At 41.1% G+C, this 19,667-nt stretch overlaps 1 protein-coding gene across 1 annotated transcript in view; it reads left to right on the top strand.

The window, feature by feature from the left end:
* Positions 1–19,667, top strand: part of LOC124262110 (phosphatidylinositol glycan anchor biosynthesis class U protein-like) — a 44,016-nt gene that overhangs the window by 11,157 nt on the left and 13,192 nt on the right. Inside the window, exons 6-9 of the mRNA XM_046696562.1 lie at positions 14,735–14,835; positions 15,154–15,251; positions 15,590–15,744; positions 17,022–17,165. Coding sequence (XP_046552518.1) covers positions 14,735–14,835; positions 15,154–15,251; positions 15,590–15,744; positions 17,022–17,165 — 498 coding nt within the window. The remainder of the gene's footprint in view (positions 1–14,734; positions 14,836–15,153; positions 15,252–15,589; positions 15,745–17,021; positions 17,166–19,667) is intronic.

Genomic DNA, 19,667 nt, shown 5'->3' with positions numbered 1-19,667 from the left:
TGCATCATCGTTTCTTTCTTAGCCCAAAGTGACGGGACATGTCAGCTATGCTATTGAGTTATGTTTTAGATTCTCCATGTTTGTCACTTGGGTTTTCTTATGGGAGTCCACAGGGTCCACATAGTCTTTGTCCTAATAGCTAGTTTCACTGTTTCATGGATCAGTGAGTGCTAAGTGTTTAACTCATTAAGCCCGAGAGCCCCATCACTACTCAACACCTGAAAGCCCTCGCTGATTGCCCACTCTCTGTGCCGAGACTAATTAGTGCTAGTCACACCTGATTTCCCTGGCAGGTTTCGGGGATCACAGGAAACTGTCTAGTCGTACAAACAAGTCCTGATTGTTTAATTGTGTCGTAAAGATAGATATATGTTGAAAGAAATCAGGTGTGAATACATGTCGTGTATTGCAAGCTTTATGTAATTTTATTGCAAGTTTCTCTTGTAGACCTTTTGTCGGCTTGTACATTTATATTTTATCACAATATGCATACACATGTATTCTTTGTATGTAACAGCTGAGACACACGTTAACAAATTCTCTCTCTTATATCATTGTGTGAGGTTTAAATTTACAAAACATCTATGACAATGACATACTGTAAAGAAGAATTTACTTTCATACTTTATAATCTTTGACGAAAATAGCGGTTTTGACGATACATTTCTAGTGTTTACGAATTATTTTAATGAAAGTACTATAACGCTAGTCTGTGACTAGCACAAAGCACATTCATAGCATTGCACTTTATTTCATACAGATTTAATGCAGAAAACATACGTGACCATACAAACATACATATACAAAATGTATACTACATATTCCTTGCCTAGACATAAAACAAAGAGTCACGTGATAGGGCATCATCAAATTTCCCGAATAGAACGTTCGGTATCTCAACTGTTCAATGTAGTGGCTGGTCATATGTTATCTGCGACCAATCGTATCATGAGATACCTGTCACAGAGGAAAGGACAGGTGACGGGGCGTGGGCGAAATTTCTGAAGAGCACGTTTGGTCACTCAGCAGCTTGGATAGAGATTGGTTATTGGCTATATCGATGATTGATATGCTGGGTGTCGGCTTTATCAACTCAAGCTATCATGTAACAGTTTGTGTATTGTAAACATACACACTGGTAACGATGTATGAAATACGCACATAAGACAAATAGGAGTAGATAGTCACTTTGGCGAGTTTATTTGTCCTCATTTTAGTGTTTTTCGATAAGTAAAACAAAGCGATTGAAATCCAACTACTGAGTAGAGGTAGTATTTATTTTCATATACATTTTATGCACACAACTAGTACATAAAACATAATGGTTTGCTGTACATGTAAATATGATCTTCACCTTGATACGAATGACTATCAAAACTAGAGTACACGCATTACAGAATTCACGAGGTGACACTATACTGAATTATTATAGTGTATAAACTTGCAGTTGACACCCCACCCCAATATTTATGAAGGTGGGCGTGCCTATGTCTTTACTGAATGCAAACGAGGTTCATAAGATTACAGATGTGCATGCATGTATAAACATCACAGAGAGGGCGTGACTCCATAAAGCAAGATGTCCAATGATATAACAAGCATCTGTTTATTTTACACTTGTCACGGGACAAACCTTTCAACAAGGACGTAACTACATATGCATTCTACCGAGGCTGTTATTTCAAGGTCGAAAGAGGCTTTCAATTATCTCATTACTGTAAACTGCTTGAATGATTATACGCATGTGTATCGATACCGTAACTGATATACTATCCAGCTTTTATTGACGATGGATCAATAGAGACTGAGTTGATTGATACACGTGATAATTGCACCGGATTTGATAATTACACAGATCAAATACAAACGTTTTACAGAATGCTCATTTAAATTGCATAGAAAACTGACAATTCAAATCAACATGAAACTTTCAACAGCTTGAACAGAAATGCTTGAAACACCTTTGTATGGCTTACATGTAATAACTTATGATATTACTTCTGTCCATGTGTGACAATGTTTTGAATTACCAACTTACTGTCTTTTGTAACAAGCGTAGTTAAAGATTTCAGTGTTGTATAACAATAACACTGACATGTATATATGTATTTGATGCAAAGGAGCGACTTATCACTTTATATTCGCTTAGGTAACATTACAAACTTTAGATTATGGAAAACAACTAGTTACAATTCAGTAAACTTCAAATTAGTAAGTTCAATTATGTTTAATCTATTCGAGCTTGGATGTATAATTACTTGTGTTTATACATTATGTTTCAGTATATGAAACATGACATCGTAATGATGCCTAAAAAGTAAATTCAAACTATTCTATTGTATTTGAATTCTTTGTATAGGTAGTTGAAGGAAATATAATTTTTAGTAACCTCTAAACCATTACATCTAATTCAATCAAGGTGCATACGAAGTATTTTAGTATCCATTCCCAAGGAAGAGTACCAGGCTCTTACCTCTGTAAAAACATCATAATCCCCTTTCTCGCCGACATGCGTTCATTTGCTAAACGCTGTACAAGCCTATGATAATGATTAGCAATTGTTATCAAAACACTTTAAATACTTCTTCTGATTGATACTAAAGGTGGGATCTCTCGTAAGAAAAGCTAACATTTGCTCAGTACTGCTAAATTGGTTGAAATAATAGGTACAGTGCGATTTTTAAAAGTACAACACACATGTGCGTCTCTCGCTGAATAAGAGGTGCTTTCTGTTGACGACTGTATGTGGCTCTCGCTGTGAGAAACTGCTAATTACCTGCCCCATAAACACGTCACTCGCTGTGAGGAGCTGATTAATTTGCCCCATATATGCGTCTCTCGGCCTTAATGAGTTAAACTAGCCTGGCAATCTCGTTGCTGAATACCTAGTCAGATTAACCACTCCATAAGGCATGTCACCAACTTCCCTGTGGGCACCTCACAATCCCGCAGTTACCTTTTCTTTTGGTATACTCAGGCTGCTGCCCTACCGAAACATTCATTGAGTCTACTATCCCCACTTCTGCTTCCTAAGAAATAACATTGCCTTGGTTCTTGTTGTAAGCCATGGATGCATACAGACAGGCTACAGGTTGGGGTCTTCAGGCATCATCTCACCAGATGATGCCTTCTCTCTAGGTGGGACAATAGCTGGCATAGCATCTGTAGATGCTGCCTCTTCAGACACTGCATCAGCTGCACAAGTTGCAGTTTCACAGTTACCAGCTGTTGATGACAGGCTACCTCCCTATGTACCAATAGCCTTAATCAATCATCTCCAGCTTGGTTCCATCCACACTAGGCACTGCCTCTCCAGGCACTTTCAGCATCAAAATCTCGTTATCATTGGGTGTTGAGTACAGGGATGCAAGATGGTACCCTAACGCTCCTCCAGTAGTAGTTGACTGGATATATGCTGCCACCAGTCATCCTTCCACGACACTCCTGTCAGCAGTCACCTATTCTTTTGGCATAACTGGGAACAGTTGTTCCACACCCACTGGTGAAACCTTATTAGCAGTTGGCAGTTCCGAGGGAGCTAACTCCAATTTAGTCTAACAACAGTATGCTGTTTAGTTTCGTATCCAGGAAAAATCATGGCACAGAGAAAGTGATAAACTGTGTCATCCGTTACTTCTTTCATCATTGAAACTATACACAGTATTCTATTTAGCGAAGAATTTCCATCTGTATGAGAGTCATTCTCAAAATTTGTGCATATTTATGTTTTATGTTTGCACCCGACAAACTTAAGTCAAAATCAATAATTTTTTATGGTAACCAATTTATTTCAGTTTATTCTACTCTTTACAGTAACAAAATTGGGAAAAAAATATTTTTGTATTTATTTGAAACCACCCAAACCACCCAATTTTACTCAATTTTCATGTGTCACAACTCCAGTGGCCGATGTGAATTTGATTTTTTCGGTCTGTTTCATGTTTTTCAAAAGAAACCTTTTAACATATCATAATTAATGATGTTACAGCTACATGCTTGGCGTGGTTTGGCCTTTTTTGTATAGAAAAACATTTTGTATAAAAAGGTCAAACTTTGTCACAAGGTTTGATGTCACTACCGTTCCATTCCCCAATGCAATAATAATTACTACCTGTACTGTTTTCTAATTCTACTTCATGTCTGCAAGCAATGGCTGTGAGGAAACAGGGCTGTCAAACACTGACCCCCAAAAAATATTTGTCTGAATGTTTTGGCGAAAAATGATTGCACAAAATGATATCTGAGAATTTTGCATGTCCTAACCGTTATGGTAGTTACCGCTGAAACCAGTTAATTTTGTGGAGCCAAACAATGCCAAGTACCTTAGACAGTAGGGGAAATCATTTGAAAACATGTACTCAGTAAACTTTGGGAGACCAGTTATTGTTTTAAAACTAATATTGTTATTGGCTCTCACTACCGTTACGGTCACTGCCGTTATCATGGGTTTTGATACAGTAGGGACAGATTTTGTGACGGCAGTGACATTTTTCTAGTTTAATGCTGTTTGTGTATCTAAATTTTCAATTCAAAGATATCAAATGTTTTGGAATCTTATTTAACATAAAACTTTTGTATCAAATGAATAAAATCAGTAAGCATATAAGTATGATTTTATTGTTACGGTAAGGACAGGGTAGTGTAACGACTGTGACAAAGAATAACACGACTGTGATAGGGCCATTACAGTAGTGACATTATATACCGTCACAATGTCACTGCTGTAACATGCAGTCTTTACCTGTTTTTCACAGGGGCGGTGAGGTAGCCTAGTGGTTAAAGGTCACATGCAACGTAAAACACAACTTTGCAGATTCTGATACCTTTCGTTATGGATTTACAGGTACAAATTATCAAAATACAAATTCAACTTTAAAGTTGAAAAATAGTAAATATTTTTAAACTTATCCTATCTCACGACTTGCACCTCTCTCTCTTCATTCGACCATGAGTGGAAACGAATTAAACTTTGCTCCAGGCCTTCCTTGTCCCTGTCCCCGTGCTGTGCATGCCTTCCTGCCTTAGCCATGCTCACTAGGCCGTGACAGCACGTGGCATGCGCAGTCCTCACCCACGTGATCACCTTCCATACTCATTCTCTTTCTTGTCGCTCGACAGAGTGGACGTGAATTTTTTTTCGTCTGATAATTGCTCAACATGGTTAAGCCTGTTCAGGCCAGAAACGAAGTTTTGCGCTCAGCTCAGCTAATAAAGTTTTTTCAGCTTGGGACCCACACACATCGTGTGTTGATTATGTGGGTTGTTGTGATTAGGACAAACGTTGTCCTAAGTGTTCAGGACTGTCTAATGAGGATTTTAAAGCTTACAAACGTGCTTGTGCCAGACGTTTGGCAGATAGGGCCAGGAATGCTTATGCGGGATCTGGTCCATCTCCCGCTAAAAACAATGTTTACATCGCCCCACCCTACCTGCTCGCCGTTCTAAATCTCCCGTCTCTCCTAACGAAGATTTTATGGACGCTTCGTCTGATTCCTATTTGTCTGAGAATGTTAAAAGGCGTTTGGGACGCTTTCCTCGCCTAGCTCCAGTTCTCATGGGCATGCAAGGGTGGTAATGACTGATATTTCCTCTACACAAGACCTGCGATCTACTTCATCTCGTAGATCCTTTTCTTCGGACCGTTCAAAGTCCTCGAAAACTTCTAAATCCAAGCATTCATCATTGAAGCGTGGATCGGCGTGGTTGGAACATAACCGTTCTCCTCTTCGTACGGTTTCATCCCACCGAAACAATTCACCCACACGAGTTGAGTCACCATCTGGTTCGGAGGTTCGAATTCGTTCTTCTACTGCTGGGAAGTGTCGTTCTAGATCTCGTTCACGCTCGAGCTCTCGTCGTCCTTCCAATGTACCAGTCCGAACCGATTCACCACCTCGATTCATTTCACCAATCAGAATTGGGTCTAATGCCAGTGTTGGTTCACTAGAACGGAACCATTCACCTAGCCGTGTCATTGCCAAGGGTCGAACTAGTTCACACAGCCGAGCCGGCTCACCAGACCGTAATCGAATGGGTTCACCTGACCGAACTGATTCACGTAATCGAATGGGTTCACCAGGACGAACCGGTTCACATTCCCGACTCAGTTCACCTCAACATAGGTTTCAGTTCGACTCACCATCTCATAGTCGAATCAATTCACCACAGCGTTTTGATTCACGTAGTCGTTCAGTCTCACCTGGTCGAAGTGGTTGGCCATTTCGATCCGGTTCACCTAGCCGTACGGTGTGTTTTCGTCAGAGTGATTCTCGTAGTCGGTCTCATTCACCTCAGGTGAATCAGGATATCCCGTCTTGTCAGTCTAGAGCTAGTGAGCACTTGCGGTCAGCACCTTTACGTGATAGTTCCCCTCATTAACATCGTTCTGTGCGGGTGGTTTCACCTGCTAGGCTGCGTTATGGTTCAGTGGATCGGCGTTCACCTTCATGCCATGCCACTTCTACTTTGCCTCGGTCATAGGTTATTTCTGAGTCTTGGAATCCTGCGCTTGAGCCCTCTCCAGTGCCGGGTTGAGACACCATGCTTCTTGCTGTTGACCCTAAGTAGCGTAATTTTGCGCACACTGTAACAATATTTACTTCCTCGGATCCCCACTCGTCATGTGTGGGTTGTATTGACCTGTGTTCCTGGAGCAAACGTTGTCGGGAATGTGCTCCCTTATCAAGGACGTTTTTAGAGCATGTAGACATGCTTGCTCCCGTTGGCTGGCAGACAGAGCTCGTTACACTTCAACAGTTGATCACCCGACAAACCCCCGCTTTTAACGACCGGTATTAACTGCTCGTCGTCCGGAGATTCCCATGTCGGACGGTGATAATTTTATTGGCGCATCATTAGATGTCTTCTCGTGGTTCCGCCTCATCAAAACGCTCTGTGTTGCCAGCTGACTCACACATCCGATCTACATCGTCAAATCGCCGAACCGATTCACCACACCGAATCGGTTCGCCATACCGAATGGATTCACCAGACCGAACCGTTTCGCCACGGCGTATGTGGATTACGACATCGACTCAGTTCGCCATAATATTAAGACTGTTTCTTATCGCCGAAACGGTTCACATCATCGATTCAATTCACAGCACCGAAACGATTCACCTCGGCCGGAACATTTCACCTCGCCTCACCGGTTCATCTGAGCATTCTAGATCTCTCCATCAGCTGAGATCATTTAAACGTTTCGGATTACCGAACCGATCCAGATCACAGTCACGATCCAGATCACAACGCCGATCCAGATCACGGACTGATTCAGATCACGTCAACATTCCGGTTCACCACCCTGAACCGATTTACCAGCCCGACTCGTACGGTTTCACCAGGCCGAAAAGCTCCTTATCGTCGAACCAGTTCACCTGGCCGTTCAAGTTCACTGAATTGTCAGCATTTATCGAACTGTCAGCTTTCGTCAATAATCCGTTCCTCGGACCTTGCCAGCAATTGAGCTTATTCATGAATTGGGCGATTCACCACTCTAGTTATTTCCAACACGGCGCATCTTACCAGCTTATCAGAGCCTATGCCAAATGTGTCTGGGATGCCTCCCAAGACACTTAACCCACATCGAACCTCGTCTTTGTTTTCATGGTTCGGGCTACGCCAGTCGCCTATAAGAGGCAGGAATGGTTTTGGTTGATTCGACACACATGATCGCATGGTTCGCCGACCACCTACAGCTACCTAGAGCAAGATACCAGATGTTCTATTGATTACATTCAACATGAAGGATCAGGACTTGTCAACACTGGTTTTCCACATCCTCAACATGGTTCGTGAACTTGCATCTAGATTGGGCCAAATTTGTCGAACTCTGCTAGTTTTCAACACGATCATAGTTTTCAGGGCATCTGTGAGGCGCTGAATTTCTCATTACGAAGTGGCAAGCTCTAAGCTCGACAATTTGATTTGTTTATCCGGTTTACCTTACGGCTTGAGAGGTGCTTAATGTTTTTAGTCACATAACTTATCCCACCTTGTACCCCTTTTTCGGATGGTTGTACAGAGGTAGTAGCTATGTGCTTCACCATGCCGAATTGATTTACATGTGATGTCAGTAGCGCTAGAGATATCTAGAGATATCACGCTCGGCACTTGACGGTCTGACGATCCCAGTTCTCAAGAGTCCTCCGTGACCGGGGCTCATCTCATTCCAGATTTAATCTACCATCCGATCTTCACCTTTGATGAATGATTCGGTTCAACGATTCTACCCTTCGGTGTAGATATCAGTTCTACAACCACCGATATGGCATATCTAGATACGCTTGCTAGCCAGGAATACTATACGACGCTCCGATGAGTCTTGTTACTACAGACTACTGGTAACAGCGTGTTTGTGTATCGCTGGGTGCAATTGTTGCAGATGGTTCATCATCTTCAGCTCCCTTTGTTTTACATGATAAGCAAGTTCTGGACAGATAACAAATGGGTGAAGTTTTTGCGCATGGTACCAGCAGTGATGTTTTGTCAAATAGCCAGCATAGCTCAGCCCGGAATTTATGGGTTGCGACTCGCCCGGTTAACCGAAGACCGTGTTGTCCGTTTTTTTGTCACTCGTGTGTAACGTTTGCAAATGGCGGACTACTGTTTGTTTACCGGAATTTTGATGATTAGAGTGACTATGAAGTGCCCTTGCAGACTTGTCTTGGTCCCATGAATCGGATACCAAGTCCAGCCTTTAAATGCTAGTAACAGTGAACGCTGCCATTCCCGGTAAGGGTGAATGTGTCGGGATTTTGACAGCCAGTCGAGGGTGACAGACAGAAACAGTCGTGAACGGTTTGACTAGTTCAAGCACTGAGTTCAGAGGTCACTGCAGTTATGCAAGGACTGTCACCAGGCAGCGATCTACTACCTTTATCACTCCACCTGGCGCACCATTATTTTGTTCGGCCAACCGAAACGTTCCTGAGGTCACCGATCGTACGTATTTCTACAATTCGTTTACAATGTGAACGTTCCTGTAGATTGACTGACAATCTCCATGCGCCGAACATACTACATTGAGCACTCCGTCAGAACTGACATAGTTGCTCGACTTATTGAACGTTCTTATATCAGGAGATATCTTTTTGTCAGAGGCAAGAGTGGTTAGACCTCTCATTTCCCTCGACCTGCGAGGGCCGTGGGGTAGCCTAGTGGTTAAAGCGTTGGCTCGTCACGCCGAAGACCCCGGTTCGATTCCCACATGGGCACAATGTGTTAAGCCCATTTCTGGTGTCCCCCGCCGTGATGTTGCTGGATTATTGCTAAAAGCGGTGTAAAACTAAACTCAGTCAGTCAGTCAGTCAGTCCCTCGACCTGTGAGACACCTACCTTCACATCCGGATACATCCAGACTATCAGAAGTATCTTCGATTTACTTTCAAGGGGCGTCATTGATACCAATGGAGGGTCCTGCTGTATGGGCATATGTGCGGCCCCGTGGCTTTTTACTCAGATACCCATTCCGATAACAAGCTACCTGCATTGTCGAGGAGTGACATTTGAGAACTATATCGACGACTGTGTTCAAGCCCAGCAGGATCCAGTCGTCCTTCCTCTCCACAGGCAGTTCATCATCAAGTTGCTCACGCAATTAGGATGGCTGCTAAATTCGGAGAAATCAGAGGTAACACCGACCCGATGATTTCTTTTTATTGGGACAATATTCAACACGACAGGTCATGATGTTTGTGCCCCAGGAGAGGTGGGACAAGATTCAGTGCAACGCACCACTAGTGCTGGTCCAACCCACACCTTTTCGCCAGTGGCAGAAGTTACTAGGGTGGTTGACGTCGGCACAAGCGCTGACTTACAGGGGCCAGCTGCAGCTTCGCCCTCTTCAGATGTTTCTGTGCCCATACATCGGGGACGACAACCCCAGGGAGTTGATTCGTCTTCCCGCACAACTACATTCAGTCTTTCGTTGGTGGCTCAACAAGTGGAATGTTTGTGTTGGAGTCTCTATGGTGCCCTTCATACCGACTCAACACCTGTTCGTTGACACATTTTTCAAGCTGGGGCGCTCACTTTCTCCATCAAGTGGCCTAGAAGTGGTCATCAGGAGAAAGGGCCCTTCATCACAACGAATTGGAATTCAGCACTGTCATTATCGCCGTTTCGGCATTGGGCAGTTGAACTACGGTTCACTCATATACTGATTCAATCAGACATTTCGATGGTAATTTTGTACATAAACCATCAGGGGTCGACAGGATCAGCAGCTCTGCTTCAGTTGATGTTTCGAATTTATCATCTGATCGATTCACTCCACACAGTGGCCAGAGCCCGACACATTCCCAGGATGAGGAATGTCATTGCCGATGCCCTGTCACTCACGGAGTGGAAACAACTGCCTCTGATCTTCCAATCAAAGATCTACCTGTTATCACGACCAGATGTAGACCTGTTCGGCACTTCGGGACAACCATCAGCTTCAGCGCAGATGATCACCAGTTGCGATCGTTTCTGCTTTGTGTACAATCTGAATAAAATTCTGAATTTTATTTCTGATTTGTGTCTTCGATTCTTCTGGGACTTGTGAGTTTTCCGATTCAATTACCCTTTCACCCTCCACGGGACGGTGTCTGTGGGGGTTGTTTCAAAGCAGGGGCTGGCCCGATACCAGTTGTCAGACCTTGGAAATCGTGGTAATGCGACTGATTACACTCGCTAAGCTGCGTCCTTTCACTTTCGTGAAGGTAGTGACTGAACACCACATTGCTCGGGAATCCCGGTCCCTGGAGCACTTGTGCTTAGTAAGTCAATGGGTTCGAACTAACCATCGCATGTCTCGCTTTTGAGACGCTGGAGGGTCGCCACCTCACTTACTGTCCTCTGCTCCACGGAGTAATTACGTCAGTGAAGTGAGTCATTACCGAAGTGTTACACTTTGTAGCGTTCAAGCTCCTACGTACCTATACACATCTATGTGATCTTACTGTGGTAAGTAGTGAAAGTCATAAGATGATGTTGTGGTACTGAACGTTAAAATTGTGAGTTTTTCCGATTCAATTACCCTTTCACCCTCCTCGGGACAGTGTCTGTTGGGGTTGTTTCGAAGCAGGGGCTGGCCCGATACTAGTCGTTAGACTTTTATTACGGGGGTACCTTGGAAATCGTGGCGATGCGACTGATTACACTCGCTAAGCTGCGTCCTTTCACTTTGTGAAGGTAGTGACTGAACACCACATTGCTTGGGAATCCCGGTCCCTGGGAGCACTTGTGCTTAGTAAGTCAATGGGTTCGCACTAACCCTCACACGTAGTAACTTTGGTAGTTATTGGCCTGCCTTGTAGTTGCTTCCTACGGTTGTTTTGGCATAACGCTTAGCTGTTATCGCTTGAACTTTGGGTAATCTATGACCCACCTTCCTACCGTGGGATAAGTGCAAGTCGTGAGATAGGATAAGTTTAAAGATTTGGAAATTGTAACTATAAATTGTATATTTATATACTTATCCTATCTCACGCTGATAAAGTCCCACCCTACCTCCCCACTACTTAGATTACCACCGTTCCGGTTTTGTCCTTTTATGGCTCCAAGATCGAGAATGAGTATGGAAGGTGATCACGTGGGTGAGGATTGCGCATGCCACGTGCTGTCATGGCCTAGTGAGCATGGCTAAGGCAGGAAGGCATGCACAGCACGGGGACAGGGACAAGGAAGGCCTGGAGCAAAGTTTAATTTGTTTCCACTCATGGTCGAATGAAGAGAGAGAGGTGCAAGTCGTGAGATAGGATAAGTATATAAATATACAATTTATAGTTAAAATTTCCAAAATCTATTCATTACATAAAAGAACCGTGTTAGGATCTAGATCTACTGAGCTATGTGTCAACCAGTGAGGCATTCGACATTTCAAGACGGAAAACCTTCGCTGGCGGTGAATACTCAGTGAAGGCTTTGATGTGAGCTGTTCTTCTAATGTTTTGTTGATGTTTTAGCGAGCTTTTTATGTGTTATGAAACTGATTACCAATTTAACTGTTTATATAATTTCATTTGTCTATTTCACCACACGTTCTTCTTACCGAGTCACTTTGTCAGTGCTGTACTTAAAAGCAATGTCATTATTTAGTGTTGACAGAATTTCTAACTGTGATATAGATATGTGTCGTTGTCACAGACACCAATGTGTCTGCCTGCCTGTCTGCTAATGACAATATTCAATACACAACTCGATCACTGACCACATGCAATTTGAACTTAACACCTATCAGGCTATACATCATAAACGAAACGCATTGATTTATGGTCCGAGTTTGGTCTCTGTCACATAATGTAATTACAGAGACAGGCAGGTGTGATACTTGTACATATGACCTGTTATGATGTCTGTTGATTGCAAAATGTTATACACAAAAACTGAGCCTGTATTTACAAAACCCAACATCTCTATATACACACACACACACAATGAGCCGTGAGGGCATCGGCAAATGAACCAGCCAATGATAGACCTTGTTACACTTGAGTGCACACCTACCCGCTCTGACTGGGTTCGGTATCCCGGGTGCTTCGTTTCGAGTGTAGTAAACCCAAGTACAAAATATTGCACTTTTGATTTGCGATTGTACGCTTATAATTTTGTTGTTTATATGTTTTTTCATAATCAGCAATGTATATTATATGTCATGAATAAGTGATAATTGTGTTTTAATTATGTTTGATTTTTGGTTGCATGTGACCTTTAAAGTGTTCGCTCATAACGCTGAAGACCTGGGTTCGATTCCCCACATGGGTACAATGTGTGAAGCCCATTTCAGGTCTCCCCTGCCGTGATATTGCAGGAATATTGCTAAAAGCGGCGTAAAACCAAAACTCACTCACTCACTCACTCACTGTTTTTCACATGACAGGGACATCCATAAGTAAATCTTTTGCCTATTACATATTCTTCAAACATTCTGAAATATCTGAGTCCTGACTGACAAATTTCAGTAAATTATCTTTTAAAGTTAACATACAAAACTGGCTATGAATAAAAATGTCACTACTGTTATTGTGTTACTACCGTAACAATAATACCCATGTCGATGCCATAACACTATCATTTTCCTTATTTAATTAAAATTGATTTATCTGTTTATGTCTGGAATTTCTAGTGCAAGTATGTTTGGTAGTAGAGCTTTAAGTAAGCAAAATATGATTCATATTCTCATTTTATATTTTTTGCTACATATTACTTTATATTTGCAGATCAAAAAAGAAAGGAATTGTTTGGGTTGTTGGCCCATTTTAAGCAATAAATATAAAATTGCAAAACTCATTAGCCATGTTATGTTGTAAAACTAGATATTTTAATATATATATGTACATTAAAGGAATATCATCTTTGAATTTTTTTTCTTTTCAAAATCATGTTACAAATTTCGTAACGGCAGTGATGCAATTTCGTGAAATTTCTAATAAAAAGGGTAAAATATGAAAAATGAAATGTTGTTAAGCTTGCATACTTTATGTTTTTCATATTCAGAATACTATGAACGTAATCAACAACATTTCAAGGTAAAACAAGAAAACAAAATTTACAATTTTTACCTACATGAAATATGCACGAATTTTGAGAGTGACTCATGAACAGCAGCATTTTGCTTTACGACGGTTATAATTAGACGTGTTTGTTAATATTACTGAATTGTGGATCACTTACAAGCTGGTTTTAGAGTCAGATATGGGCCCATGTTTTACTCAAATATGATTATCATGGACGAGAAGCACTATGATGGCTGAATTGTTAAACTATGCATTTCTTTTTACACTTTGATGCAACAGTTTGGTTGGTGATACCGCATGTAGTAACTGCTTTACATCTATCTACAAACAAGGACAATGAAATGGCTTACTTTTCCTTTCTCAGGTACCGATTCCTTAGTGTCAGATCTGGGTTAAAATTGATCTTCAGTAACCCACGGGATCAGGTGGTCAGGATCGCTGACTTTGTTGACACATGTCATCGGTTCCCAATTGCGTAGATCGATGCTCATGCTGTTGATCACTGGATTGTCTGGTCCAGACTTGATTATTTACAGACCGCAGCCATGTAGCTGGATATTGCTGAGTGCGGCGTAAAACTAAACTGACTCACTCACTCCTTAGGTACACCACTCAGCATGTGACATCAATATATAACAATGACCTCTTGTATTTCATGTTCTCAATAAAATCAAGCACTTATCGTCAGTGATCACAAAAGTAGTTTCATTGGAATGCTGTTACATCTCATCTTTCAAGTTGGTAGCCGAATCAGTTAGAAAACAACAAACAGTAAGTCTGCACACTGTCATGATTGTCACTAAACCTACTTAAGACTATGCTGGACTGCAGCCTTTCAAAGTCATTGGCCTCTATGATGTCACTTTGTCTTGGACATCGCCCGGGGATGTCTTGATTTGATGGAGTCCACCACCTGACTTCTTTCTTTACATAAGTTAATGAATTAGAATATTCCCTTATTTATGTCCTCTTGACACAACAGGATGTGTGACTCCCTTCCCATCCATCCCTTCCCAGTTTTGGGCCAGCTTGCCACCTGTCTATGGGTGATTACAGAAAAGATGATTAGTAGCACAGAATCATATTGGGACAAAGGTGGATGGAGGGTGGGTTGGGTTGAACAATTCTACATTGTTCTACACTGTTATTTGATCAATGCAAGGAAGAATATTGCATACTGTTGTGTCTGGATAAGTAGATAAATAGGGGGAAAACTCAATGTTTGTATTTTTCAGGCATTTCATGAACCCCTACAGCATTGCAGTTTGTCTGTCCAAGTCAACAGCAGTGTTCACCAACCTGGCAACTGTACTCACTCTCTTGAATGCACTGCAAGGTAGGCTGTCCTTACATTGTCAGGAATGCACACAACCTTTGTGTTCTGAGACAAGCAAAATATTCACATTTCAGGAGCTGTGGCATGTACAGGAACATTAACTGAGATCAGTCTGAGCCTTATTCTCCATCATTCCATTGTAACATGATCATAGGTAGTTTCCGATATCTTTATTTGTTCATGGATTATGATTGAAAGTGAATACCCACTGCTGACATTTGTCTAGAATGCTTAACCTGATTGAAATCAAAAGTTGTCAATAATATTAAGTCTGTTTTTGTTCGTGATATCTGAAACTGTCCAAATGTTGTTTTTCAGGCAATGAGATCCTGTGTTCCCTGTTCCTAGCATTGGCAGCCTACCAGTCTCTCTACCCTTTTGTGTACATTGTGCCCGTTGCACTGATATTTTATAAAGTATGTGTCTCACAATGAATTCCACACATTTCAAGATAATGTTTTTCAAGACTTGGTTCCTTTGAAATGAAACATTGATGATGTCTGTTTGGAGATAAATACACTTTGTGCAGAGGTGCCAATCTTAACGTAGAACTGAACTTTATGAAAGTGCATTATGAGGTTTCAAAAGTTCAATTTTAGCACCATCAAAACTACAGGTAAGATATCTCTACATTGAAAATCCACTTTATTTAGCAGTGTTGATGTAAAGCTTAACAAGAAATTGAAGAAACATTTAGTTAGGTGTATACCACACAAGTGATTACAACAGACAACCTACTATCTACTATTTCCAGAGAGCGTACCCGAAAGCCACATGTTATACATCGGAAGCAGTGGGCAGTTATCTGTACACTGGTGCCTGCTTCCTCATTTTCATCTTGCTACTGATAGGAATCTCATATGGCCTGGAAAATTCCTGGAACTTCCTGTACTCAACATATGGATTCATGTAGGTTGAGTTCTCAGTGGTTTTGATCATGTATCCCTACTTCTTTGCAGAAGAGGTAGAGCAGTGATAGGCTATATGATATCTTTTTTTTGTTTGATCCAAAGGGAAAATTGTGCAATATATTGTAGTAGAAAACTTCCATTTATCATGTTATATGTTTATAAAAATGTCCACTGCTGAAGTTTGTAGAAGTTCATTCTCAGTCTTACACTTGCTGCATGCTTAATGTTTATTGGTATAATTGTAGGACAGGTTTATTGTGACTCAGTCTCATTAACATCAGGCTGTAGTAGTCAGGTAAACAAAGATCTGGGAACATACCTTTATTGGTAATATTGCAATGATCAATCAATCAAACTGCATATTGTGCAAGTATTAGTCGAAATGTTTCCTTTTCCTGCAATCTCAAATCTATGGCTTGCTCAATGGAATATGGTATGTACTTGCCCATGAGAAGTGCTGCCATACTAATTGATGTAGTGACTGATTAGTTGATGTTGACTTCTTGTTAGCCGTTTCACTGGTTGGTCAAAATTCCCTGTGATGGGATATCCTCAGATCTTTGTTGAACAGTAGAAAGACCTAACACCTGAATTTTGTGAGACTGTGACTCTGTTTACTCATTCCCTACATTAATGCACCAACTTCTCAAATACATATCTCTGACATAAATGAATGAAGCCACTCAGAAAGTTTGAGTGGAGTATGGAAGTGACCAAGGAATATGTGTTCAGTCAGTCAGTGCCATCATCCCTGCAGGTAATGCAATGTATAATTGCATTGTCAGATTTGCCCATATCAAATAAATGATTCTGCAAAGACCTTAATGCTGTATCATATGAAGCAATATGTCAAACTACGGGGTCTAAGTGATGATGTTAAGATTCCCTCACGGTTGCCAAATGTGACAGCAAGAAAACTCAAACACAGTGACAAGGTTTAAGACACAAGTAGAAATGTATACATAAACCTACCTATTCAGTTTGAAATTAAATGACAGAGGTAACTTTTGTGTTTGAGATGGTTGTAGTTTTACTTGACATGGTTTTACTGCATGTTCACAAATGTATACAGTGACAAAAGAGATTCCTATACTGGGAAACTTTCTATCTCAGAATCCCCACAAGAACACATACAGAACCACCTGATTGGGTACATATTGCATCACATGTAAGTTTCACATTTGAGAGTTGAAAGAACCTTCTATCATCAGCTTGATGTTCTTCTAAATGCTGTGCAGATGAGCTGCAGTATTTGAAAGTGTTTTCATGTTTCAGCCTGACTGTCCCTGATCTCAGCCCCAACATTGGAGTGTTCTGGTATTTCTTCACTGAGATGTTTGAACATTTCCGGATCTTCTTCATTTGTGTTTTCCAAATCAATGCTGTTGTATATACTGTGCCTCTTGCAGTCAAACTCAGGTCAGTCAGCAGCAAGTTTTATGAATCTGTCATAATGTGCTGTTCAGTAGATAACTGTGGATACCATTACATCAGGCCAAAGAAGGCCAACAAATTTGAAATGAAATGTGTGGTTACAACCTACCCTTGTACCTTGATAGGGCTAAAAGGAAACTGCCAAGTTAGAAGGGAAGGTTCAACCAGTTCATTGTTTAACATCAAAATATTTATTATGAATATGCAGTGTCATTTAGAAAGTGGTCAAATGTATCATATGTTTTATTTGGGATTACACTCTCTCCGTAGATTAGATTGCTGACTTTTTGTGTTGGAGATTAGGTGCCTGTCTGAGAGTTAAGGTTCGAATCCTAGATGGGACTTAAAAAAAACAAAGTTCTAGGATCTGTACTTTATGGAGAAAGTGTAATCCCAAATATAACATATGGTACAAAATATTTGACACAAATCAATCTCAAAATCATGACACGAACTAAAGGACCATACATTTTCATGTTATAGTTAATATTTATAAAAAAGATTGTAGAGGACTTGAGAGTCTGGTTGTAACATGTTTTCAAAATGGTCCAAAAGGAAGAATTGAAATTATAAAAAACTTATCCTATCTCACGTCTTGTATTCTCTCTCTCTTATGATCGACAATTGAGTGGAAACGAACTGTAAGTAAAGTATTTGGCCTCTCTTCAGCCATTCGCCCAAACAAACCCTCCTGCTCCCATTCCTGGACAGCCTGGTAGCCTCTGAAAAGCATGCAGCATGTCCTCTGATTGATCATGTGATCCCTTTGTCTTTCTCTTTCTTGATTATCTTGATTAGGCGGCTGACTTTATGTGCTGGCGATTAGGTGCCTGACTCTGAGGGTGTGAGTTCGAATCCTGGATGGGGCTAAACTCAAAAAGTACTAGAATTTGTACTTTACTAAGAAAGTTTAATCCCACTTGTTGCACTAGGGTGCTGACGTGTTGTAAACTGTGGCAAATAAACTGACTTATATAACCTTTAACATCTTGGGTACAGAAGATTCAATGTCAAGGAAAAGAAAAGTTTGCATGGACTGCAAGAAGACCTACAAGTCAAACCTACATACATCCTGCATAGACTGCATTGGTCTTTTGCGTTTGAAGAGTAGAAGAAGGTCAGGTGCAGCCTTTGTGCCAAGTTAGACGACTACAACTTTGCTAACTATATTGAAGAACCTGGCTTTACTTCAGCTAAGAGATCGAAGGAAGAATTGGATATGACTATTTCATCCTGCTGTCACCTGCAGTGGTTCGCCGAACACCACACAACCTAACCCTTGAGATTTGTCGAACCAGTTAAATTCAGCGATCCCTCATGCATCAGTGATCCCTCTGGATGTGACCAGACATCAGACTTCGACTCATGTGGCGATTCCATCAACTTCGGCAAATCCCCCATTTGTGAACCAGCCAAATTTGGTTGTTATGGCTTGGACTTCAGCTGTCATTGTCCAGATTCTACGACCTACCTATCTGCTGATTCTAGACCTACGCTCGATGAATGTGTTAGACGCGGCTACTGCGTCTCATCGCGAGTGGTGCTCGTTGACTGCTCGCTAAACCCTCGGGCAGGATCGATGATCCCTCCGGACATCTCCAGAAATTTGGCGATTTCGTCTACTTCGTCCCTCAAGAATCGTTTAACCAGCCAGGATGTGCAATCCCTCGTTACTCGACAATCTCTCATGAATGAGCGATCTCTCCAGATGTTCGGCGATCCTAGCAACATCAGTGAACTCTTTGCTCTCAGTTCAGCCATCCTTGACGATTACGACCCAGTCCTCAATCTGCAGTCCACCATCCAACTGTGGGATAAGTACAAGACGTGAGATAGGATAAGTTAAAAAAATTGAAAATTTTAACTTTAAATTGTGTATAATACTTATCCTATCACACACGATGGATTCCAGCCCGACCAACCCTGCTGCACAGATTACAACTACTGCTCCAAGACGAGAATGACTAGACAAAGGCATCACATGATCAATAAGAGGACATGCTGCATGCTTTTCAGAGGCTACCAGGCTGTCCAGGAACGGGAGCAGTAGGGGTGTGTTCGGGTGAATAGTTGAAGAGAGGCCAAAACCTTTGTTTACAGTTCGTTTCCACTCAACTGTCGATCATAAGAGAGAGAGTACAAGATGTGAGATAGGATAAGTATTATAATTATACAATTTATAGTTGAAATTATTATTATTTAATATAATTATTATTATGATTATGACAGCTTAATTTTTGGCAGTTTCATTTTAACACTTATGACACACCTTATAAACTTGCTTTTATCAGCTAAAATGACAAAAAAGATTTGCATTCAACAGTGTTTGTTTGATTTATAGTTTTACTAAAACAGTTGCTGTTGACTTTTTGCTGATCAGATGACCAGTCAGTTGGGGACTGATCAATGATATATATTACAGATTGAAATCAGTTTGTTGTTTCCAGTACATAGTCAACTAAGCTTGATCTATGACTTGTAAAACAT

Source organism: Haliotis rubra, unplaced genomic scaffold (genome assembly GCF_003918875.1).
Source record: "Haliotis rubra isolate DU_JTF1 unplaced genomic scaffold, ASM391887v1 Scf12, whole genome shotgun sequence".
In the NCBI taxonomy this organism is placed as follows: domain Eukaryota; kingdom Metazoa; phylum Mollusca; class Gastropoda; order Lepetellida; family Haliotidae; genus Haliotis; species Haliotis rubra.
The sequence above is the reverse complement of the archived record's forward strand: the minus strand, read 5'-3'. Positions and strand labels throughout refer to the sequence as shown.